General features: G+C 39.9%; 2 protein-coding genes across 2 annotated transcripts; one reads left to right on the forward strand and one right to left on the reverse strand.

Moving 5' to 3' along the window:
- Window positions 1-161: 161 nt before the first annotated feature.
- Window positions 162-23,387, reverse strand: LOC130906574 (pyruvate dehydrogenase E1 component subunit alpha, mitochondrial-like). The gene is made up of 11 exons (XM_057821039.1): window positions 23,236-23,387; window positions 22,839-22,907; window positions 22,605-22,778; window positions 19,734-19,860; window positions 18,239-18,330; window positions 18,054-18,146; window positions 17,814-17,969; window positions 7,542-7,613; window positions 7,396-7,463; window positions 4,863-4,971; window positions 162-4,781 (listed from the first exon to the last, which is right to left on the reverse strand). Exons 1-11 carry the CDS (start codon window positions 23,281-23,283, stop codon window positions 4,617-4,619), a joined length of 1,173 nt encoding a protein of 390 aa, XP_057677022.1. The 5' UTR covers window positions 23,284-23,387; the 3' UTR covers window positions 162-4,616.
- LOC130906572 (uncharacterized) lies at window positions 9,367-15,886 on the forward strand. The gene is made up of 2 exons (XM_057821038.1): window positions 9,367-9,553; window positions 12,582-15,886. The coding sequence occupies exon 2, from the start codon at window positions 13,171-13,173 to the stop codon at window positions 14,662-14,664; it is 1,494 nt and encodes a 497-aa protein (XP_057677021.1). The 5' UTR covers window positions 9,367-9,553; window positions 12,582-13,170; the 3' UTR covers window positions 14,665-15,886.
- Window positions 23,388-25,047: the final 1,660 nt, after the last annotated feature.

Consider the following 25,047-nt stretch of genomic DNA (forward strand, 5'->3'; position numbering starts at 1 on the left):
GCTGATTCTGTCCACAGTGTACTAGTAGATGGGAATAAACATGCACAACCTAAAGAGAATGCAAAGAGCTATACCAACACCACCTTTATTAGCTGGTTGTTCTTTGTAAAAATGTGCAACTACACAGCATTACAGATGTTAAAAACACGTGTGTTAATTTATTACAATGAATAAGAAGTTCACAAAATTTACAAATACCTGCTCGTCTATGGAAAAAAAGGCTAGGAAATAACAATTAAAGCATACCTTTGTGGTGACAGATGTCCTATGTGTTAATATGATGCTGTTGAAAACAAAAGCCATTGAGCCGCTCTGCCTCATGATATTGAACTTTCTACAAATTTGACCTTCATCATGTGGTTTTTATCCACCCGTTCACAGCATAGTTCCATGTGAACCAACCAGTTCGAAACCGTTCATTAACATTCACACATAATTATCCCCGTTACCTCCCCTTCAGACCGAAGCATGCCATGAAGCACATGACGCGTTTGCGTCTCTAAACCAATTAATACACTGAATTTAGTTGCTATTGCCACTCCTAGGAGACGATTAGATGAAACTTTCCGAAGGGGTTAAGGGACCTGAATTCAGACAGTGTGTAATATATATAATAGTAATTAATAAATGTTAATTGTAAAGGTGCACAATGTAGGATTTGCACTTCAATCATTCATGAAATGGCCATAATGTTTCACTAGACATTAAAGAAATGTTTTTGGGACATACTTCTAAAACGGTTCTCAATGGTTTGGTGGAGATTTTCACATTTTAAAGACATGGGTCTGACTGCAGCCCAGAGCCATGCCTCATACAAATCACGCAGCCTGCAAACCACGCCTGCTGTTGGCACGGTGGCGTGAAGAATTAGTTTACTCTGTGAAGTTCAAAGGGTATTTGGGACAATAGGCCCTAGCCAAATTCCTTACCCTAAACTTAACTAGAAATAGGGGTATTGCAGACACAGGGGCTTGCCTAAACATAACTAGATTGTAACCTTTGCTATGTTAGGAAGTCATTTAATGTTGTGAATCAACCGTTAAAGTTGTTAAAAATGCTCCCGTTATCACATTAGTTTCATTTCCCTTGTCTACTTTTGACTTGAGAATGTGTTAAAACTGTTTCAGGATTTAAAGATAGATTTAAGTCAAGATTTTGCCGATTTAGGGGTATTTTAGATAAAAAGTTAGGTTCATCACAAGAGCCTGCCTGAGAAGTTTACTTCTTTAAAATGGCGGCTGTTTACTCACACCGCCGAATCTGTCATTTCGCATCTAGTTCTATATGCATGTGATATCTATAGTGCCGCAACGATTAATCGATTAACTCGAGTAATTTGATTATGAAAAAAGCGTTGAATCAAATATTGCTACTTTGAGTATTCGTTTATTTAGAGTGGCATCGTCATGGTTTGTTTTGAAAGTGTTTCTATTTAGTTTTATTGATTTGGGTGGATACACTGCACTCTGGTGGCAACATTGAATATGACATCTCATTTAACTTGGCTGAATCCAGCTGCTACATGTTAAGACCAACATGATGTAAGTTTTTGTTTGAGCTAATATGTTTTTTATGCATTCCTACTTTAGTTTAGAGGTGTATTTAGCCGTTGTTTTTGTGGGAATATACGTTTGAACGATTTGTTAGGAGTAAGGTTGTTCCGATCATGTTTTTTTGCTCCCGATCCGATCCCGATCGTTTTAGTTTGAGTATCTGCCGATCCCGATATTTCCCGATCCGATTGCTTTTTTTTGCTCCCGATTCAATTCCAATCATTCCCGATAATTTTTCCCGATCATATACATTTTGGCAATGCATTAAGAAAAAAATGAATAAAACTCGGACAAATATATACATTCAACATACAGTACATAAGTACTGTACTGTATTTGTTTATTATGACAATAAATCCTCAAGATGGCATTTACATTATTAACATTCTTTCTGTCAGAGGGATCCACGGATAGAAAGACTTGTAATTCTTAAAGGATAAATGTGACTTTGTATATTGTGACTAAATATTGCCATCTAGTGTATTTGTTGAGCTTTCAGTAAATGATACTGTAGCCATTTAACTTCTGCCCAAATGCATGAGGGGAAGTGCAACCATGACTGTGCGTAGGGGCACCAATTGATATATCTTCTCTGCGTTGGGAAAGAACATAGGGTGTTAAGAAAATGATCAACTACTACCTTTCGTCCCCACATTGTCTCCCACGTCATTTTTAAATGCTGAGAGAGGTATTGTAAGGCTTTAGCCACATAAAAAATGGCTCCAAAAGCTGTCAAAATTTTCTCTACTCATTATACGCTGCCTTATAGCGCTGTCAATATGTAAAACACTGCTTTATACATTGAACGCGACAATGCGTGAGTGGGTCGTGCAGCGCATGCGTTAAAAAACCAATTAGCCGTTAACGCAATAAATTTGATAGCCCTACTTTAAGGCAAAACTACTCTGGATGAGTGTAAGACATTTTGTCTGTAACGTTAAATACAATTAGAAAACGATTTTAATTTAAAAAAAATTTTTTAAAAAAGGCGTGTCCGATTTTTTTTTTTGCCGATTCCGATACTTTGAAAATGACGTGATCGGGACATCTTTAGTTAGGAGCGTTGTAAAAACACGTTAGCATTTTATAGCTTTTAAGCTTGCGAACTTTTGCTATGCAAGTTGGCTAAGCAAGCCAATTGTTCTTTTGTTGTACTTAGATCCTCATTTATTAATTTTTTTATACCGTTTTGAGGTCAAGCTCAGCTTTTAATAAACTTTTTTTTTTTTTTTTTTTAAATGAAAGTGCAATTCTGTATAGTTTAAAGAAACACTCAGCAATTTTGTTTTGTAATTGCATTTAATGCTCTTTTGAAAGTGCAATCTTAGCAAGCCTTTGTTTTAATCTTTTAAATTTTATCCTGGAACGTATTAAGTGTTCCTAATCCGATTACTCAATTATTCGAACTCACTAGTTGATTGACTACTAAAATAATCGATAGCTGCAGCCCTAGATATCAATGAGACGCATCAGACGCTACCACCATAGCATCACGTGGACGTAGTTTGTAGGGGCGTGGTAGGTATGAGGCGTGTATTGTAGTGGTTGTCGCTTGGCTCCGGGTTTCAGTCAAGTATTACAGTATTGATTTTAAAAGACGATTTACGCGTCACAAATTTCTGTACTGCTTTCATGTTCGTCATCAGCCAGTCATGAGAACAGTTTCCAGTCATCGTCCGGTGTTCTGCCAAAATCTGCTACATCGGCAAAACGTCCTACATGAGTCGAATTTGACACCCAAAATACTACCGTGCGCTCTAAACTTGTTTTGTTTGAATGCATACGGGCAGAACGTACTAAAAAAATGCCTTTAGAAAATACTTAAATGTAGCTATATCAAATAAGGACGGTTTAAATACGCTACGTGACTAATGTTGTAAACTGCTTCAAAGCTAACACATAAAACACAATGGTTAAATGTAGGATGAGGTAATACATGCAAAAAGTATTTTTGAGGCAATGAAAAGGTACTAAAAAACTAAATAACAAAAATAGTGAGTACTCGCCGCTTTTAACCGATGTGCGCATGCGTATGGATGGCTTGCGCAAGCGCGCTGAGCATTGTGTAGGACGTTTCGCCGCGAAGTAAGGAATGGCCGAACACCGGATCTCCACAGCTCTGTACGCCCCGTAAACAAAGGCAGCGATAACTGGATTACATCTATAACTCAAGCAAAAAAACATTACAAATCTCAAAGGATTCAAGACAAGAGAAACAAAACAAGGATATATATCCATTTGGCGTGGTTGTGCTACCTTATTTAGCACGTTGATCCACTGTGGTGCAACGTTATTTAGAATGTGGATCCACGGTCCTGCAGTTCCTCCAATATGAAGAGGTATTTTGGCAACCCGAAGGGGGAGGGCATTTTGTGCTAGTCAATATTTTGATCTAGTTGCATTACCATTATTGGACTCCAATCCTACATTGTGCACCTTTAAAAACTAGAGAACAAAAAGCAGGATTTGAAATTTAGTTTATTGCATGATGCTCAAAAAGACCAGCCTCTCAATGTAACAGTCAGTGGCAGAGCAATTCTGCAACAAGCTGCATCAAAACAGATATGGACATTCTACCGTATATGGTTTTTCGTGGGCAAAATACTTGTCCCGTTATGTACTTAATAAGCTGCCCGTTTTGGAGTGTGACACTTAAACATAATTAGACAGTTGACAGGCAACATCCGTCATACGCTGTTGCCAACTGAAGTCAAGGAATTATAAGTGCTAACAGTGTTTGAAAGATAACATTTTTCAATTGCAATCATCATGGCACATAAACCGAATTATCCTCCTGAATGGCGGTTTCTTGTCAGGTTGTTGCTTTCTTCAGGAGTTCTTGACACGAGTGCTAAATGAATGTAAAACTGCAGTCACCTCTTGCACAATTACTTTGGGAAAGCCCCAGGTGTGTTAAAAACACACTGTTGACATAAAACACGTTTCTTACACTTCACGTTGTTGTTCTTATATGTGACTTTAATTGGGTCAGGGTGTGACTTGAATAGCTACAGGATGACAGTTTGCTGCTTAAAGGCAGCAGGATGGAGGTGAAGAAAAAAATTAACTGACAGACTTCAGCTTGGTCCATGGGTTGGTTCCCCGCACCTCCAAGGGTGGATCGTTGTGAAAGATGTGGTTGCACAGTTCTTCCAGTGGCGGTTCGGGGTCAGTGGTAGCGAACTGGGCAGCATCTTCAATTTCCTTTCTCACCTCCACGTCAATTTCCTACAGGTACAACACATCAGTGTGCTTTTGAATCATTAAGGCACAATAAAATCGGGAACCTCTTATGGAAGTAGTTTCTACCTTCAGCTCCTCCACACTTGCCATGTTGTTACTGAGCATGCGGTCTTTTAGCAAAGAGATGGGGTCACTCTTACTGCGCACTTCCTGGATCTCCTCACGTGTGCGGTAACTGTGAAAGTAAGTTGCACAATAATTTACGTCAATCCAACTGCACAACCTTAAACATTGTGTACATATTATTACAATATTATATGGCTGTATTTAGGCCTGTCGCGATAAATTGTCTCATAAATTATTGTCGATATGCGATATTATTGTCAATTTTTTTTAACCAATTCAACCACTAATGTAGTCAAAATGGTCAGAAATCACAGCCACACATGTTTTTCTGCCATTTCAAATGAAAATACTATTTGGACGTGCATAGCCGTCAATGGCAGAGCCTTACTTGGGTGCCTATTGAATGTCGATAAGCTCTAATGTAAAGTGTATGGTCAAAAAACACAGCCACACATGTTTTTCTGCCATTTAAAATGAAAATACAATTTGGACGTGCATAGCTGTCAATGGCAGAGCCTTACTTGGGTGCCTATTGAATGTCAATAAGCTCTAATTTAAAGTGTATGGTCAAAAAACACAGCCACACATGTTTTTCTGCCATTTAAAATGAAAATACAATTTGGACGTGCATAGCTGTCAATGGCACAGCCTTACTTGGGTGCCTGTTGAATGTCGATAAGCTCTAATTTAAAGTGTATGGTCAAAAAACACAGCCACACATGTTTTTCTGCCATTTAAAATGAAAATACAATTTGGACGTGCATAGCCGTCAATGGCTGAACCTTACTTGGGTGCCTGTTGAATGTCGATAAGCTCCAATTTAAAGTGTATGGCCAAAAAACACAGCCACACATGTTTTTCTGCCATTTAAAATGAAAATACAATTTGGACATGCATAGCCGTCAATCGCACAGACTTGTATGGCCATCGAAAGCCGTATACCCCCCCACAAACTAAAATGCATTTTGCCAAATACCCCAAATAAATGGCACATGGCAAAATCCATTTTGCCACATGGCAAAATCCAAAGGTTTTGCCATATGGCAAAAATGTTTTGCCACATGGCAAAAAAATGCTACATGGCAAAAACATTTTGCCACATTGCAATAAAAAATGCCACATGGTAAAAAAAAAAATTGCCACATGGCAAAAAAAAAATGCCACATGGCAAAAACCAATTTTGGTTTTTGGCCCTGCTGCCAAAATGACTGTCATCTTGTCTTGTAAAGAGCACTTGGTAGCAAATTTGAAGTCAAATTATTAATTACCAATCAGATTTTTCATAATGGGTGTCATTTTAAAGTTATTATTAGTGTAGAATCTGAAGTATGTGAGATTCTCACTCCAGAAATCTTTATTTACAAGTTGAACATGACGTGCTTTTATTTTGAACTGTTCACCAGAAGTACGTTTGCTAAGCCGCTAACCTCTCAGTTAAAAAAAATGTACGTCTTCAATTTTCGTCATGCATACAGTGTCAGTAAAAGATTTTTTTCCCCACATCTTTTGCAAATGCTGTAAACCAGCATTTTTTTAAAAGTTTGAAGTGTCACCTTTTAACCACAATTTTGCATTTTGGAGAAGACCGCCAATGTTTTCTAGCTGGCTAAAGTGGTTAGTACATTGACTCTTTTTCATTAGCCTCAACGTAGCAATGCTAACATTTTACAATGTTTAATATACAGTACTGTGCAAAAGTTTTAGGCAGGACACCTGCCTAAAACTTTTGCACAGTACTGTATATATATATAATTTTAATTATTAAATTTATTAGGATCATGGAAGCTTCCACTTGGGGAAAATATATACATACAGTATATCCTGTATATACATAATATAATATATACAGTAGTGTGCAAATGTTTTAGGCAGGACACCTGCCTAAAACTTTTGCACAGTACTGCAGATGTTTCTTAATTTTGTATGTCTGAACTTTAATTCTACAGCGTGTTGATGACCAGTAAACATATGTGAAAGGATCTGGAGTCTCATATGCAATCAACACGCACGTGTGACGAGTGCACGCAGCACATACAAACACACACGCACAAATGTATGCACGCACGCACATGGCAATACATCGCAGCCGGGAAAATTATCGCCCTCATTTTTATTTACAATGCGATAAATTGACTTACTGCATGTCGCGACAGGCCTAGCTGTATTGAGTCTTCAGATTGGGCCTCGAAAACTAACTAATGGTCGAGAAATTCAAGGAAAACTTTTTTTGGGTGGTAGTAGGGCAGTTAGCTTTACCTGTTACTTGCTGAAAATAGTTGCTGTTTGATGCATTTTGTTGCTCATGCCAAAGAAATCGACTTACACTGTACTTTAGCGCCACCTGGTGGTGTATTAGTGGCGCTAGGTTTAATTCATTGAAGACATTTAATATGTTATGCTTTGGTAAAAGCTAATTGCATATGTACAAGCTAGAAGCAGCATGATCATCCCTTTTGTTGCAAGTGCTTTGCCACCATATTGGCCACCTACATGCACAGTGGGGTATTAAATATGCAATACTATGGATAATTACCTGACACCGGGATCACTCATGCTGTGACCGTGGTAGCGGTACGTCTGAAGTTCCATCAAAACGGGACCCTGAACACAATAACGAGGGCGAAAAATTTGAAAATATGAAATAATTTGACACAGAACATGTTCCTATGTTCAACATACTTTCCCAGCTCGGCACATATCAGCTGCAAACCGGGTTGCTTCCCGAACACACAGGACATCCATCCCATCTACCTGAAATTCAAAAGATTGCAGATTATAATCAACACATTAGGTTGACAGCACATGATTGGCTCTTAGTGCCTTTCACAGAGTTTTGGGTCGTTCTTTAGCACGTTTTTTTTTTTTTTTTTTTTTTTTTTAGTTTTCTTGACTTTTTAATGATCTGTAATAATCAATATTGACACAAACAAAAAGAAATCTCATGTTAAATGGTACTTAAAGAGAATTATAATACTAAGGGGCTGTGAGATATCAATAGAACTGTTATGTGGCAAGATAACAAATATTAATAAAGTTAACAAAAAAACAAATCACATTCATGAGCAATTGTCGAAAATAGATAGAAAGTTACGAACATTTCCGACAGTATTGCGGAAAAAGCCAAATAGGGCTTTGACGTCACAGCCAGGAAACAAAAGGTCGAGGCAGGTGCCATCGTTGTTTATTGACGTGAGAGTTGCGTTCGTGTTTTATCAAAAAAAAAAAATCGCTAAAATGGTTCAAACCTGTCATGCTACGTGGTGTACAAATAGCCATTTGTTGCAATTAGGCATGTGCCGGTTAAGGGTTTCACGGTTTACCGTGGTGTGAAAACGGTGCGGTTTCAAAACCATTAAAATTTTCCGTCAGACCGTAGTACGGTATTCGCTATTTTTCATGTGTCAAAAATGCAGCCAGAAGTGGCTTGGCGCGGCAGCGCTCACCCCCTCCCGTTTGTTGCTGTGTCTGAAAGTGACGCTAACGGCTAGACAACCAGTGAACCCAAAAACAAATACTCCAAACATAAGGCGTACTTTTCTTCAATTTATTGAGCTCTCAAATCGTGGTAAGTGAAATATACAAAATGAATATATTTAAAACGTTGTACAATTGTATTTTTCCATGTGTGAGTAGCTTCAACAGCAGCACCATGAAAAAGTTCGCCAAAAACAAAACACACATTTTCCTTTCAAAGTCAATACACAACCTAACTAAAAGCTTTCAAACACGAATGTACAAATCCATGTTTGCTGGATCAAGGAGAGGTCTCACTCCCAATGTTTTTGGGTTTTTTTTGTTTAGATCAGGGATTCAGAGGTGTCCAAACTTTTTGCAAAGGGGGCCAGATTTGGTGTGGTAAAAATGTGTGGGGCCGACCTTGGCTGACATCCTTTACGTAGAAGAATATAAGCAAATTTTAGCAAGCCATTCTGTGTGTCATTTTAAAAAAAAATAATAATTTCAACAATCTCGCAACTAGACTTTGTAGCATTCCCTTTCGACTCTCGGGCTCTTGCGAAATACCGCTACTGTGAAATTAAACTAGCTTCATGTTGCTTCAATTTCTCGCTGCGTATCTTCCCTGTAATCTTGTCGTACATGTCAGCGTGTCTTGTTTGGTATTATCGCCTCACATTGAACTCTTTAAATACAGCGACGTCTCTGCAAATGAGGCTGTAAGACAAGGCCCCAAAGCCTTATATAAAGGAATGTTGTTTTTAACCTCATCAACTGACATCAAGCTGCAAGGTAATTGTTTTCAACCTTATCAAGCTGACTCATGCGAAAAGGGGAGCAAGGTACCGCCGATACAGCAAAATAGTGAACATAACATGTTTTCCGCAAAATAGTGAACATAACATGTTTTCTCATCAAACCGTGCGAAGGGAATGTGTTATTCTCAACCTTATCAAGCTGCAAGGTACAGCCTGACCGCAAAATCAAAAGGGGAGTAAGGATTCTCGAAGGCCGTAAACCGTGCGAAACGTCTAAGGAAGATCCAAACATTCTCCGAAGCCGTGTGAAACTCGAACGGGAGGGGAAGTTACGAGGCGCGGTACTTGCTATAAAGAAGCGATGGAGACAAGTACAATCAGAGTCTACTGAGAGTTCACGCGCGCGGACGTCCAGTTTTGGTGTTTCCTTGCTCACTTTACCGAGGACGCCCCGGCTCTCCGTCCTTCCAGCACACGGTAATGAGATTTATGTTATTGCATGTAATCTATGAGCTGAAACACAATTGTTGCTTGCTTGCTTGTACACTTTATACTGTGGGTTAAATAAAATGTGCCGCTTGTTTAACGCAGTGAAGTGTTATTGTTTGCTGTCCATGTAAGTCGCCGACGATCCGCGATCCTGAAGTTAATAATAAGTCATAGCAATTGATTATGAGTTGTGACTATTGTATTATTTGATACTGTAATTGATTATAAGCAGTGTCTACTCAAAGAATACTTGTCTGATTGGATATAACAGACAAGTTAACCCATTGTAGCCTGGTGATTGGGTATCAGCCTCGCTACTATTCATTTTCATTGATACTGTGATTGATCATAAGCAGTATCAGAATTGTTTCAAAACATTTATGGCGTCACGGACAGGATTAATAGTATTGATAAATTGATTAGTATTGATTGAAATTGGTCATTGTAATTAAGTAATACTGAGAATTTGTTGTTTGGTAAATTGACTTGAGTAATACTGGGATTGTGTTGTTTTGGGATTTACGTATTACTCGATAAATTGAGTGAACATTCCGGTATATTTTTGGTTTAGCGTTATCAGTAGCGCGGGAAGTGTCGTCGGCGCGCGGGTTCGCGGCCCAGCCAAGCCAGAGAGGTGGGAGTGAATAGCGGGGCGACGCTGAACGACTATAAGACGTTCATGGTGACACTGAACGCTGTCGAACGCGTGAAACGGTATAGCGCGGGGACCGGAAGGGACCGGAAATTTCAAAGTAATACTGAGTGAGACGTAACAGAATAGCGATGTTTCAGAAATTGCGGAATTAATAAACATTGTCTATTAAGCAAAAGTGTGCCTGTTGCTTACTCACTGCGAACCTGGAAAATTTCAAAACAATTTTGGAGTTGTCGGACAGGATTTCCGGAGAACTGCGACTTGGACATGGCTTGTTGTTTGAGTAAAAGTAAAACTTTGGATGAACCCGAAGGGGGTTCTGCTGACTGCGTCTCGGGAGTGCCGGGGTGGGACAGTCGTGAGTATAGAGAAATCGGGAATTCTGCTGACTGCGTCTCGGGAGTGCCGGGGTGGGACAGTCATGAGTATAGAGAAATTGGGAAATTGTTAACGCGGAATGGGGGACGCCCTGGTCCGTGGGTTAACATGACAACAGGGGCCAGCCCGACGTCAGTCAAAGATTTACTGACTCAGGTTGTGGTCCGAAAAAGAGCGCCTTTAGGGGGTGTACGAAAAATGATGTGGATTTGTGCAGAAGCATGGAAAGATCGTAACTCCTCGTTGGGAAAAAGAACCGTGGAATGGAATTGCGTCGTGTTTGCGCGGATGCGATGATCGTCCCGATACGTGGATTCGTTAGGGGATTGTACTACACATGACGTCAGATAAATAGGAATTTCTGTGGATCTGTGTTGACAGTTAGTTCGTCATTGACCTCAAATTGTATGTTTTTTATGTTTGGTCTGTTGTGAGCCACTGGTAGAATGTACGGTAATTCTGATTTGTATTTGAAATTGTGCTGTCCTGTATGATAAGCCATTGGGGATGGTTGTTATTGTGTGACTGAACGTGAGGCTGCGTCGCGTCATGATTCTTTTTTGCGAGGCTCATGTGTAATAGTTGAACGTTTATTGTGTGTGTATAATTGTAGTTATTGTCGCGTGACTGATTATGATTTTTTGCGTGGGATCGTGTGTGAATAGCTGACCGTTTACTGCGCAAAATGGGAAGAAGGGAACGTTTTTCAACATGAGGAGTGCGGCCCTTCGGTGGCCCCTATTTGCAACATGGGGTCCTCGACGGCATTCGCTGGGTTTTTGCCCAAATTGATTATAAGGGGAGGTTGTAATTGCAGCTGGGAATATTCCAGCCTTTTCCTTATATTATTTAGGATAAAATTGAGAAACAAATTGGGAAAACAGGTAAAACAAAAATGATTTTGAAATGGAATTTCATTAGAGATGAGAATAGATTGTTGAGCTCCATTGAAACTTATAGAATGTTAAGGGGAATTAATTTAATTATCAACAAGCTCATGGATTAAACTGTGTTTAGACATTTGATTAACTGATTAATCGAATATGACTGAGGGTGGGGACAGCTGCATGCCAGCATCTGCCTGATCAACAGATGATGGTATTCCAGTTCCCGCCCAGAAACTCAAAACAACAAGGATTATTGATAGTGTTGACAAATTATGTTAATAGGAACAGTGATAAAGTGATTATTCACCTTGATGCAGCTGTAACAGTTGAGGTGTGGTATTGGCAACTTAAGGGTTAATAATGTACACTTACTGTCATGAGTTGCTTTATTGATAACTTGAACACTGTCATGAGTTGCTTTATTGACAACTTGAATTTGACTGTCATGAGTTGCTTTATTGATAATTTGAATTTGAAATTTTTTCTTAAGGAATTTTGAAGATACGAAATATTGTCTAGGCTTACGGCTTTTGGATCGCATGCTGATGGAATTTGGCTGTCTTTGTTCGGCTGTGATGTCAGTGGCTAATAGACAATTCTAGATTTTGTCGTCACGTGGAATAGTGGCCAATTTTGTAATGAGTGACCATGGCAAAATTTATAATGTATGTAATTACAGTAAATTACAAAAGACGGAATTGAACAATCTGAAGAGAGAAGTGAATATTGGCGCTTCGCCAAGTGGAAATAATTATAACGATTTTGACTTTGCGATGTTAGAAAGAAGGTGCTTTTTGTGCCATCAAAGGGTACATTTAGCCAGGGAATGTGAGTGGAAGACATACAGGACAACTTATAAGATTGCAGAAACCGCCGAGTTACCTGTTCGAGCTACTCCGGGTTTACCTAGATCTGGATTGTCACTTAAAGGGGTAACTATACTTGCTGGGGGTTATTGATGCTGATTATCAAGGCGAATTGGGGGTTGTAATATACAATTTGACTTCAGAACCGTTTATTGTGAAATCTGACGGGAAAAATTGATACAAAAATGTGTCTGGTCCGAAGCGTTTGAAATCTCTTCTGCTTCTTCCAGCCTGACAATTGATAATGTGATGTGGAGGCGGTTTATTGGGACATCTACTGGGAGATCGCTACGGCTCTGCATGGTGGAGGATGCTCGGGGAGTCCGGTGTCCAAGGAAGGTCGTCCCTGCTCCTCTGGACCCCCCCCCCCCCCCCCCTGCACCCCAGGAGTCAACAATACAGGAAGGGTTCGCAGGGCTCCCATGGTGGCTGCAGGATGCCTCATCACGGTCACGTCTGAAACACCTGTCGGTCGGTCTGTGGCATCTCGACAACAAAACGTGTCACTCACGCAATGGCACTGAGTGGATGACCGAGGTCACGTCTGACCTATGGATCTCGAACAGCACGGAAGTTCAAGGGATCGGATGAATTGCTCCTGTTCCTTTGGATCCCCCTTCTGGTCCCTTTGCCCCCTTGTTTGCCCCCTTTGTCCCCAGATTGAAGAAAACGCACACGGAGATTCACTGGATCGTCTTGTTTCCCCCTTTCCCCACATGTGCCGCACGGAAACAGCGTGCATGGTACGACACCCTTCTGGGTGGAACCGGAACCGTGTTAAGCATCTCTAACACGATTGATGGAGAAGTCACCAGAACTATGTTGTCTAACACCGGAAGTGACATTGCGCACGGTCTCTCGACCGTAGGGCTTTGGATGCCCACATCTATCGCGCCTCATGAAGAAGCGTCGTCTTTATTCTTAGCACAATTGTCATGGGATAAAGGGATGTGGGATGCAACACAAGAAGTATTAACACCTATAATTGATACATGTACACCTTTGACACAATCAGTGATAACTACGAAAATGCACTGGAAAGTTGTATTCCCTGTTTTTCCATCGTGTGCTCGGAGGAAGAGAGAGTGGTATGACACGTTGTTAGGGGGAACGGGAACGTTATTGGGGGTATCCAATACCATTGATAATGAGGTAACGCGATATAAATTAGCTGGAACCGGACAGGGAACTCATGATGCCCTACTAAAAGTAGGAATGTGGCTTCCTAATTCAATAGTGGGACAAAAAGAAAATGCTAAATTATGGCAGGACGTATTTAAATGGGAACTGAATATATGGAACGCCACTAGCAGTGTTTTAACCAACGTGACTAAACAGCTAAACTGGACCACATGTAGCATACAATACCTACATGCACAGGCGCAGAAGGAACGTTTTATACGAACAATGACTACGGGAAATTATCAGGAGTGGCGTACGAGTTGGAATATATCTTCGGAGTTATGGTTACAGTTACATTCGGAATATACGGTTTGTAATGCGACCGAATGTAGGGGATATTGGACACAATACACCGTAACCTCAAACGTTACCGTATGTAAATTCCAGGTATTACCCGTAATAACTGAACTAGGCTATTGGTTTTTGCATGTGGAAGGTGAATGGTTTAATTCGGGAACGAACCAAACCTTTAATACCGATCTTTGCGAAAACACAGATAAAGGACTAGCTTGTAAATTGCATCATGAGTTTGTTAATCCTTGCTTAACAAAAGTAGACTTCGCCTTATGCGATTGGTCAAGGGAACCTAGTAGGGACATTTTGTGGCAGGTAGGACCACATACCCTTTGTGTGGCCACTGCCCAAAATCACTCCATGTTGCCAACGGTTCCATTTGTAGGATGCCTATGTAATGTTCGTTTCTTTCAGTGGGGAAACGGGACGTATTGGTTGACAAATTACACAGTTGCTAGCCGGTTTACGGCTGTGCAATGGGAAGTGTTACGTACACCATGGCAAATCTCTTTGGAGCGTTTCAAATGCGCATTGGAACAATCCACTGAGATAAAAAAATTGATTAAGTCACATGCGTCCAATGTTTCCCAACTGATGGTATCAACATTGATGGCTAAAGGAGAAATTTTGCATGCTGCTAAAATTATTCAGCAACAATCTGCTCATCATTGGTGGGACATATTTTCAGGATTATCACAAACTGCTAGGGTAACATTGCTTCCACCAATGATTTTGGTCTTAATAGCTATTGCTTTGACTACGCTATGTAATATTGGAATTTGTTGCTACGTCAAACGTCTAGAGGACCAGGTTGCCCGGCATCAGTTAGAATTATGAGGGTACTGGTAGAAACAATAGACTTAGACGGGGTAGATGCATGCGTAGTAACTATAACTACTGAAGAAGGGGGGCATATCTTGGACTACCAAGATATGAGGGGTGGATTCTTTTATCGCCGTATAGAGCGACACCCTGACCGTGTAAATATGCTTATAGCCACGGTGTATGAAATAGTAGCCGACCATCATTATGCTAATTTGCGGGGGGATCCCTGGTTTCAATGGATTCAGCAAAATTGGAGACATTATGCAGTAGGATTAATAAATTAGAGTTGATTTGGTTTAAAACACCAGGAGTGGAATGTAAGACAAGGCCCCAAAGCCTTATATAAAGGAATGTTGTTTTTAACCTCATCAACTGACATCAAGCTGCAAGGTAATTGTTTTCAACCTTATCAAGCTGACTCATGCGAAAAGGGGAGCAAGGTACCGCCGATACCGCAAAATAGTGAACATAACATGTTTTCCGCAAAATAGTGAACATAACATGTTTTCTCATCAAACCGTGCGAAGGGAATGTGTTATTCTCAACCTTATCAAGCTGCAAGGTACAGCCTGACCGCAAAATCAAAAGGGGAGTAAGGATTCTCGAAGGCCGTAAACCGTGCGAAACGTCTAAGGGAGATCCAAACATTCTCCGAAGCCGTGTGAAACTCGAACGGGAGGGGAAGTTACGAGGCGCGGTACTTGCTATAAAGAAGCGATGGAGACAAGTACAATCAGAGTCTACTGAGAGTTCACGCGCGCGGACGTCCAGTTTTGGTGTTTCCTTGCTCACTTTACCGAGGACGCCCCGGCTCTCCGTCCTTCCAGCACACGGTAATGAGATTTATGTTATTGCATGTAATCTATGAGCTGAAACACAATTGTTGCTTGCTTGCTTGTACACTTTATACTGTGGGTTAAATAAAATGTGCCGCTTGTTTAACGCAGTGAAGTGTTATTGTTTGCTGTCCATGTAAGTCGCCGACGATCCGCGATCCTGAAGTTAATAATAAGTCATAGCAATTGATTATGAGTTGTGACTATTGTATTATTTGATACTGTAATTGATTATAAGCAGTGTCTACTCAAAGAATACTTGTCTGATTGGATATAACAGACAAGTTAACCCATTGTAGCCTGGTGATTGGGTATCAGCCTCGCTACTATTCATTTTCATTGATACTGTGATTGATCATAAGCAGTATCAGAATTGTTTCAAAACAGAGGCAGACACAGTTGTTGCGTATTTTAGTGAAGAAATAGTCCAATTTCCACCTATCCTTGAATCGTCGGCCGTCGCAGTCAACATTCCTTTTCTGATGATTGTCGCCATTTTAGAAAATTGGAAGTAAAGGGTCACACGGGGTAATGTTGCTTAGAGTGCTGATGGTTTTTAGTGGGTAAATGAGGAGCAGCATTTAGTGTGTAAGCTACTTCATATGCTGGTAGCAGTACTGCTGACCAATTTATTAAGTCTTTGTCCGGGCCAGACGTTATTGATTTTATGACAGAGGCTGGGGGCCGGATGAAATTTGACCACAGGCCGGACTTTGGACATGTCTGGTTTAGATGAAACCTTTCCACAATATTTACACTTTAAACTAACTTATACATTTTTAACTAACACATTAACTTATGAATTCTGTATGTTTTTTAACACATAGGCATGACATCATGTAGACTAGAGCTGACACAGTGGCTGAAAATGGCAGAACTTCACTTGAGCTTTTCCACCCTCAAAAAAAGTCATGCAGTAGAATTTTTCAAAAATCTTATTCAGAAGTGTTTTTACTTTTTTATAGAAATTATTTCGTTCTTGCTCTAATCGTGAGCAACTTAAGCTGTGGCTGTGGGTATAGTCTATAAGTTATATTTATTTTAGTTTTATTTAATTTTTTTTTTTTTTTGATAATCTATTTTAACAATATATTCATGTTCCAATTTGCAATTATGTTCTGAAATTTTTTTTTAAATCATGTCAAAGGAAAAAAAAAAATTTTTTTTTTTTTTTTAACCCATACATCTCAAAATAACACATTTTGGAGCTATAATTGCAATACCATGAAATCGCAGTATTTTTGCCCACGGTTATGGTACCGTCAAAATCTCATACCGGCACATGCCTAGTCGCAATGTAGTACCCATGAGTTCCCGAACGCGAGAAAAAGAGCTGGACTACACAGACAATGAGTAAAATTCGTCTGTGCAAAGAGGGCTAATTTTGCAGACCCAGCCTCCGGCACGGTGTGTGGTACACATTTTACACCTCAAAGCTATTCGAACTATGGACAAATGAAATCAGGTTTTGCTAAGAAATTGCTGCTGAGAGCAGATGCAGTGCCCACCATACACGCGCAGCCACCTAAATGTCCCGAGATATCAAGAAAGGGGACGATGACTGGCACTGATGAGACCACCCCACCACCCCAGGCTAAGCATAGGAGGGGAGCAGCCAAGCTCGAAATAGTCAGAGTGAGTACTCTTTTATATTAAAAAACATATCGTGCACTGGATATAGGACTGGACACATGTATAATTTTATCGCTCATAAAATATATACAACAAATCCTCTAATCCCATTCATATTGTCTGTTGGCAGAGCGAAAACATATGATAGCACAATGTATGATAATTATTCTATACATTACTTTATTTTGCGGTCACAGTGTATCAGCTTCACAAAAAGAAATGCAAAACAAACCATTTGGTGTTTCCCACACGCTCTGTTGCCGGTGTTTCATCAGTGTGATTGCTCCCCTCAATGATCGGTTCATAACTCTCCTCGTCACCATTAGAAGAACGTTCGTTACGTCGGATTTGTCGCTGCAACTAGAAACAACTTGTCCGCCATCATCGCCGCCATTCAGTACTAATCACTGTTTCCTAGTTGTGACGTCACACACACACACAATATGCTAGATTTCAGGGATCTCGGGCGCCGGTCGTTTTAGCTCGACAATCGATCCAAATTTCTATCATTTTCTTGGTTTTGTGATGTGTGTAATTACACGAAGTGGCATGATATGAATCCAAAAGGCATGCGTTTATGGACAAATGATGGAATATTAGCATTTCCCCAGGTGTTTTCATACCCTTTAAACCGTGAATATGATTTCCAATTTGTTTGGAATACATGTGAATAGAAATAAGGAAAAGAGGTACCCTGAGACCAGGGATGTAGTCTCCTCTCTTGTAATAGTCCGTGCTGGCTGCTGCTCGTTCCACTGACGTGCCCATGCCATATCTGTTGTTCTCACAGATGAAGATGACGGGCAGTTTCCAAAGTGCGGCCATGTTGTATGTCTCGAAAATTTGACCCTGTGGAGCACAAAATTATCTTGCGACTTTGAGGGTTCTCAGTTGTGGGAAAAGAAAATGGAAAATAAATTAAGGATAAATTACCTGATTGGCAGCACCATCACCATAAAGACAGACACACAACTGTTGGTTTCCTAGATAGTTACAGGCTAAAGCTACGCCAGCACCCAATGGAACCTGAAAAGTTAGACACAAACACAAACCTCTAAATGATGCTTTTTCCAAAACACACGAATCACAGCATGTTGACACCCTTAGTTTAACCATACCTGAGCTCCAACAATGCCATTTCCACCATAGAAATGTTGACAGTACATGTGCATTGAACCTCCTTTGCCCTTTGCAATACCACCTCTTCGCCCTGAACAAAGAAATAATACAAATTAGGGGTGTAACGGTACACAAAAATCATGGTTCGGTATGTACCTCGGTTTTGAGGTCACGGTTCGGTTCAGTAAGAAAACAAAATGCAAAATATAATATACAGTGGGGAGAACAAGTATTTGATACACTGTCAATGGGAAAACCCATTTGTTCTCCCCACTGTATCTAGCTAGCTAGTTGTTGATTACACACTTTTGTGCTTTCAACAATAGGAACATTAGCCTATACAAAGCTAGAATTCTGCTCAAAAAGTACCGGGCATTTAAAGATAATAATCCAACAACAATTTGCCTTTCAGACCCCGCGTATTGGTCAGCTTTCTTTCTGAAAGAAAGAAGAAAAAAGAAGTCCTGTGCTAAAGAGAAAAGCAATCCCAATGACAAAGATTTTAACATATATATTTACAAATGAAATGCCTCAATGAATCTTTAATGAATTTTTTTTCTTATGAACGGTTTTCAAAAGCTTTATTGGTGGATTTTCTCAAGTTAAATCGCCACACAGAAAATAATAAATTTAATTGTGTAAGCAGGATCTGTGTATTATTCTTATTATTTAATTACAGGTGTTTTAGCTAATTTCCTATTTTATTATGTGTTTATATTTTACAAATGTGATGTAGTATTCATTCATATTGTATATTTTATGTTGTATAACTTAAATTCCTATGTGAATATTAGTTCCTACTTGTTTTGTTGTGGTAGGAGGGTTTTGTATTGAACACGGGACCGTGTTGGTTATTATTATAGCAGAGAAGACAGCAGTAAATCAACTGTGCCGCGATCTACCACTCAGGAGATCTGATGGACTCAAAAAGTGGGTTACGATTGCATATTAGTTTGAAAATCGACCGGATCCACCGTATTTTTACACGAGTGACTTCCGGTCAGCCCAATCCTAGTAGTATTGATGCAGGAGGAGGCCTCGCGTCAAATAATAAACTCCGCCATTCTTTTCGCGTGCGTCGCCTTGAGCCGCTTCTGGGACGTGTAACACGAGGCCTCACTGCGACTGGTGTGCATTGGCTGATTGACTTTAACGCCCGCGTTTCACTGCGTTCTCGCGGCGGCCACGTTGTCGTGCAGTTGATGTTTCTGGGTTATACTGTCCACAGTCCTACCGTGTTGGTCCTCATTATAGTAGAGAGAAGACTGAGTAAATATAATCGACACAAAGAAACTGACCCGATCGACTCACAGCCTCGAAAAGTAAGGGCTACATTACGTCAGAAACTCGTTCGGTACGCCTCCGTTCCAAACCGAGCACCCCGTACCGAAACGGTTCAATACAAATACATGCACCGTTACACCCTTAATACAAATACATCAAAATATGAACATCTCAATGCTGAAAATGATACTTAGTGACTGTAAAACTCGCCGGTAAGCTCAGCCATGATCTCCTTGACAGTGCCTCCCCTGGTCAGTGTGTAACCGTGGGCACGATAGGCCGTGATCAGATGGTCGGTCATATTAATGGCTGCCTCGATACCAACAGCACAGGCTTCCTGCGAAGACGAATACAAAGCTTAAGCTGCCAGATAAAACCGTAAGTGTCAAAACTAGGAGTGGGAACCTCTTGGTACCTCACGATACGCAATACAAAGCTCTCGATAACGATGACTGACGATATGGCGATACAATGATTATCAATACATTGGTCAGGAAATCATTCTAGGATTTTCTACAAACAACTAATAAACAGAAAAACAAGTTTCTGCTGTGAATTTGAATGAGTTTATCACTAGTAGACGTCCAGTCCATTTGAACTGGGAGGGTGGCAGCAAACGAACATTCGTTCATTCGCTGCCATCCCTCCCACTTCAAACGGATTGAACGTCTATGGCCGTCAGTGGCAGCCAATGCCAGGCAATGAGGTAATTTTGGGCCATTTAAGATCATTTACCTGTTGATTTTCAGTTACTTCCTGTTGATTGTGGGGTATTTTATGGGTCACTTCCTGTTTATTTTGAGTTACAGAACTGGAGTGACCTGGGAGTCACCCAAATGAATAGGCAGTGACTCAAATTCAACAGGAAATGACGTGTAAATGCCCTAAAATGCACAGCAAGTGACCTGTAAATGCCCCGAAAACCGGATCAAATGACTGTGAATGCTCTAGTTTTGAATAAACGAACGTTCCCAGTCTAAATGGATTGGGCGTCGAGTACCGTCAATGGCAGCCTTAGAGTTAACTGAGACACTATTATGGTGGAAGATTTTGGTAGCAATTTGATGGTTCCTTTTTTTTTTATTTATTTATTTTTTTTATAAACATTGACACCTTTTAAAACGATATCTCGATTCTTGACAGGAGCATATCGATAACCTTTTGGGATACAAAGTATCACGATATATCACCATTTCGATATTTTGTCACACCCCTAGTCAAAACTAGGGCTGCAGCTATCGAATATTTTAGTAATCGAGTAATCGACTGAAAATTAATAAAATGTGTTTAGGTAAAGAGCAATTATAAATATACATGAGAAAAAAAGACATTTAATCCAATATTGAACATTTCACTCATCAATGTCTTTATTTTCGATGTACATTGTTGAAAACAGCCAACAATTGTTGCATCTCAGAGTTGACTAGAAAAAAAATCACTGCTTTCACTCAAAAAAGTTATAGATTTTATTAAAAAAAAAAAAAAAAAAATTCTTACCTAAAAATGTAATTACGCTTGATAACACATCACTTGAAAGCTACGTGTTTTTCCCATGTGTTTCAATTTAATTTCCATTTGTGTCAAGCTATTTTTAAGTTAATTTGTTTAAACTGTAAGTACTGATAGGATTTTGAGTTTTTGCAGTGTTCAAAATAAATGTATGATACCTGCTGTATTGGAGCACATTAGGGACCAGTGCTACTTGGTGTTTTATTCAGCAATGACTACTGAGCTAAAACTGACAGTTAGCTTTATTATGTTTTAATTTTACACCCTCATCACTCTACAGCGCTGTGTTTTAACAGATTAAATAAAGCCTGTATGTAAGACACGTTAGCCACGCATCGACAGTAATCGTAATCAATAGAAACCTAGCCCTCCGAAGGGCTAACGTTACGTGAGCGACTGACAGTAACGTTATATTTATTAGCACTGAGACGTCTACTGCTTAAAGATGGCTGCTGTTTACTAACGCTATCCAGACATGGCCGATGTCATTTCACATCTTAACACCTCTAAAACTAAGGATATGTTGGTAGATTTTAGGAAAAAACAAACTGCTCCTCCTCAACCAACTAGCATAAAAGGTAACAGTATAGAGATGGTGGATCAGTATAAATACTTGGGTACTGTGATAGACAGTAAACTCAAATTCGATGCAAATACAGAGTCTATCTGCAAAAAGGGCCAACAACGATTGTACTTCCTAAGGAAGCTTAACTCTTTTAATGTTGATAAGGCTATCTTGTCCTTGTTTTATATATCTTTTATTGAATCGGTTCTTACTTTTGCTTTTATTGCCTGGTATGGAGGAATTAGCCTAAAGGAGAAAAATAACATCAACCATATTGTCAAGGTCGCCAGTAAGATAATAGGCTGTCCACAGGTCTCATTAACAGATATTTATGAGAGGCAGGTCATGAGAAAGGCAAAACACATCCTGAATTGTGTACAACATCCCCTTCATCGCTCGTTTGAGGTCCTCCGTTCAGGAAGGAGATTCAGAGTCCCTTGTTTTAAGTTAAATAGGACAAAGAACTCCTTCCTACCCAGTGCAATTCGGTTGCTAAATTTGCACAATTCTTGCACTTAGATGCAAAATTGTCTATGGCATTTTAAATTTGTAGTCTGTGTTATTTATTGTATGTATATGAGTGGATGTGTTATCTGTTATCTGTATGCTTACCTGCTGTAAGACAAGTTTCCCCTTCTAGGAGACAATAAACTTAAACTGAACTGAACTTGTCCTAAATACATGCAATATCTATGAGCTGCATCGGACACTACCTGCTACCACACTAGCATCATGCAGGTGTAGTTTTTAGCAACATCGGCATACTTTGTGGCGGCTGTCGGCTGCAGTAAGTTTTTATTTTTATTGCTTCTTCCTCTAACCACGTGACGTCAACACGCTGTCCCGCATTAAAAGTAGTTCGGGCAAAACATGATGCTTAGAGCTGGCAAAATGAAACGATTCCTCGAGGTGAATAAAATTACTCGGATCAGTTTTTAAACTCGAGTTACTCGAGTATTCGTTTCAGCTCTAGTCAAAACCATGCAGAAATTTAGAGGTCTGTTTACCTGGCCATCATACAAATGACAGAAGCCCCTAATGATCTTTTGCTTGTACAGCTGATCAGCCTTGAGCTCCATTCGCCTCATCGTCTGCATGGTACGATAGTACTGCAGACCCTCATCGCGGGTCATCACCACCTGAGTGGCCGGACCCTCATCCAGTTTGTGGAGGTCGCATTTCTAAAACGAAACAACATGTCTATTATAATCCCAAATTGTTCCATGATGTTTGAAACTGACCTTTATCTCAAAAGTAGCCTGAGTTGTGAAATCAGCGTACGTCCTTGCTGACACAACCACTGCAGCACCCTGTAAACAGACAGTGTACAACTGCATTTTCAAGTAAATATCTTGTACAATACAAGACAGGAGGGAACTCTACGTAAAATAGATTTGTGGGTCTATAACGTAAAAAAAATCGGACTTAGGTCTCAAACTACCATTATTTAAATTTTCCAATCAAAACAATCTGGCCTCAGACTTCCGTGCTGACAGCTCGAAGCTACCATTCGGCCTTACAAGGTCAGCAGATAGCTGACTGTTTTATTTTGGGCATTAATATCCATAATGCGCGATAGAGGTCATTGTATTAGGATTTGGCTTTTAATACTTGGTCATGCGGTAATAGCGTACTTACATTTTTTTGAGCACACGTTCTCAGCACATTGGATAAAACTGACAGCATCTTTCCTGAGCTAACTTGCTACCGCCCCACTTCGCTGCGTCCTTCTGGTAGACGACGTACTTCCGGTAATCCTGTTCTTCTTCTACTATTTTTTGTTTCAACTGCCCTACCATGTAGAGCTCTGCTGCCTCTTGTGGTGCATTTTTTATTTATTCATTTATTTTACAGACGACGGTCTAGAATCCCGTGAAAATATTCACTTTATAGATTTAAAATCGGTGAAGAGGTTGGTTGACACTTGACAACGGAAAAGTTTATTCCCCCAGTTTTGTTTTTTTCAAATTTCTCTGTGATTTTCTTCGATTCTCACAATTAATATACAGTAAATCGTACTTACAGTACCGAATAAAGAACTTGATTCTCGATTCCTTACATTTTTCTTTTAAAGAAAACAGACCCCCAAAAAATAAACATAATTTTAAATAAATAAAAATAACGCACACCAAATTAAACATATTTGGGAGCACATCATGTATTGTTTTCTCACCCAACATACAGTGCCCACCATAATTATTGGCACCCCTGGTTAAGATGTGTTTTTTAGCTTCTAATAATTTTTTTTATCCAAATAATATGGGACCTTAATGGAAAGAAAGAGAAAAATCCAACCTTCAATACAAGTGCATTTATTCAGTGGGGAAAACATCCCACACAAAGAAATAATTATTTGACATCAAATAATGTGTGTCACAATTATTAGCACCCCAGGTGTTAATACTTTTTGCAACCCCCTTTTGCCAACAAAACAAGGTCTGGGGACTGAGATGGCCATGGGAGGAGCTTGATTATGTGTCTAGTGAACCATTTCTGTGTAGATTTGGCCATATGTTTAGGGTCATTGTCTTGCTGAAAGACCCAGTGACAACCCATCTTCAGCTTTCGGGCAGAGGGCAACAGATTTTGATTTAAAATGTCCTGGTATTTCAAAGCATTCATGATGCCATGCACCCTAACAAGGTTCCTAGGGCCTTTGGAAGCGAAACAGCCCCACAGCATCACTGACCCACCCCCATACTTGTATGTCTTCCTGTATGTCGTAAGGATAGAATTGATCCTTTCCATTATTAAGTGAATTACAGTACTTTCATTATGTTCAGACTTAGACACTTAGCTCATTGGACAAAATATTTTCTACAATGATCAACCTATCCAATGAACCTATTCAAATTGACAATATTGCGAAATGCCATGGCAATCAATGACTTTTGGAAAGATATATGAGTTAAAAAAATGGACTATGCAACACTAACATGCTAGACTAAGTCCCTGGCTGTTGGGGGACGGGTATCGATAAGCATATGCTTTTTTCCCGTCTTCCTTTGTCTGTCATCGTCTTTTCGGGCAAATTACTATATTCTGTGTCAATGTTTCTCTTTCTTGGCCAAAGTATCCCACACTCTGCAACTGTCAATGATACCGATGATGATGACAATGACAATAAATTCATTCATTCACTTACACTGACGCCTTTTCACTCGCTGAATGTGCCAGTCCACTTTTTTTCACTCAAACGCACGTTTGATTGGCTGATGACTTGAACCCCCCCCCACACACACACACACACACACACGCATTCACAGACCGACAGAAATACAACATGCCGCCTCCCCCGCCCCCTTCGAAGACTAGGGATATAATGTTTTTTTTCCCGCCAGCAGCAGCCACTGTAAGTAATATAAAAAGACGTCAATGTTGTGGAGGTGGGGAACACACCACTAATTTTGCTACTGCTACAGTGCTGCAAGTCAATTTTACTCAGATTTC

Source organism: Corythoichthys intestinalis, chromosome 18 (genome assembly GCF_030265065.1).
Source record: "Corythoichthys intestinalis isolate RoL2023-P3 chromosome 18, ASM3026506v1, whole genome shotgun sequence".
NCBI classification, from domain to species: Eukaryota; Metazoa; Chordata; class Actinopteri; order Syngnathiformes; family Syngnathidae; genus Corythoichthys; species Corythoichthys intestinalis.

What these genes read in the sequence shown, in the direction of transcription:
- LOC130906574 (XM_057821039.1), bottom strand. Translation starts at nt 23,283, where the DNA reads ATGCTGTCAGTTTTATCCAATGTGCTGAGAACGTGTGCTCAAAAAAAT. An exon ending in ACTACATCCCTGGTCTCAGG is followed by an intron (nt 7,614 to 17,813) that starts GTACCTCTTTTC and finishes TTTGAATTTCAG; the next exon opens with GTAGATGGGATGGATGTCCT. An exon ending in ATGAGTGATCCCGGTGTCAG is followed by an intron (nt 4,972 to 7,395) that starts GTAATTATCCAT and finishes TTACTTTCACAG; the next exon opens with TTACCGCACACGTGAGGAGA.
- LOC130906572 (XM_057821038.1), top strand. Translation starts at nt 13,171, where the DNA reads ATGTTGTCTAACACCGGAAGTGACATTGCGCACGGTCTCTCGACCGTA.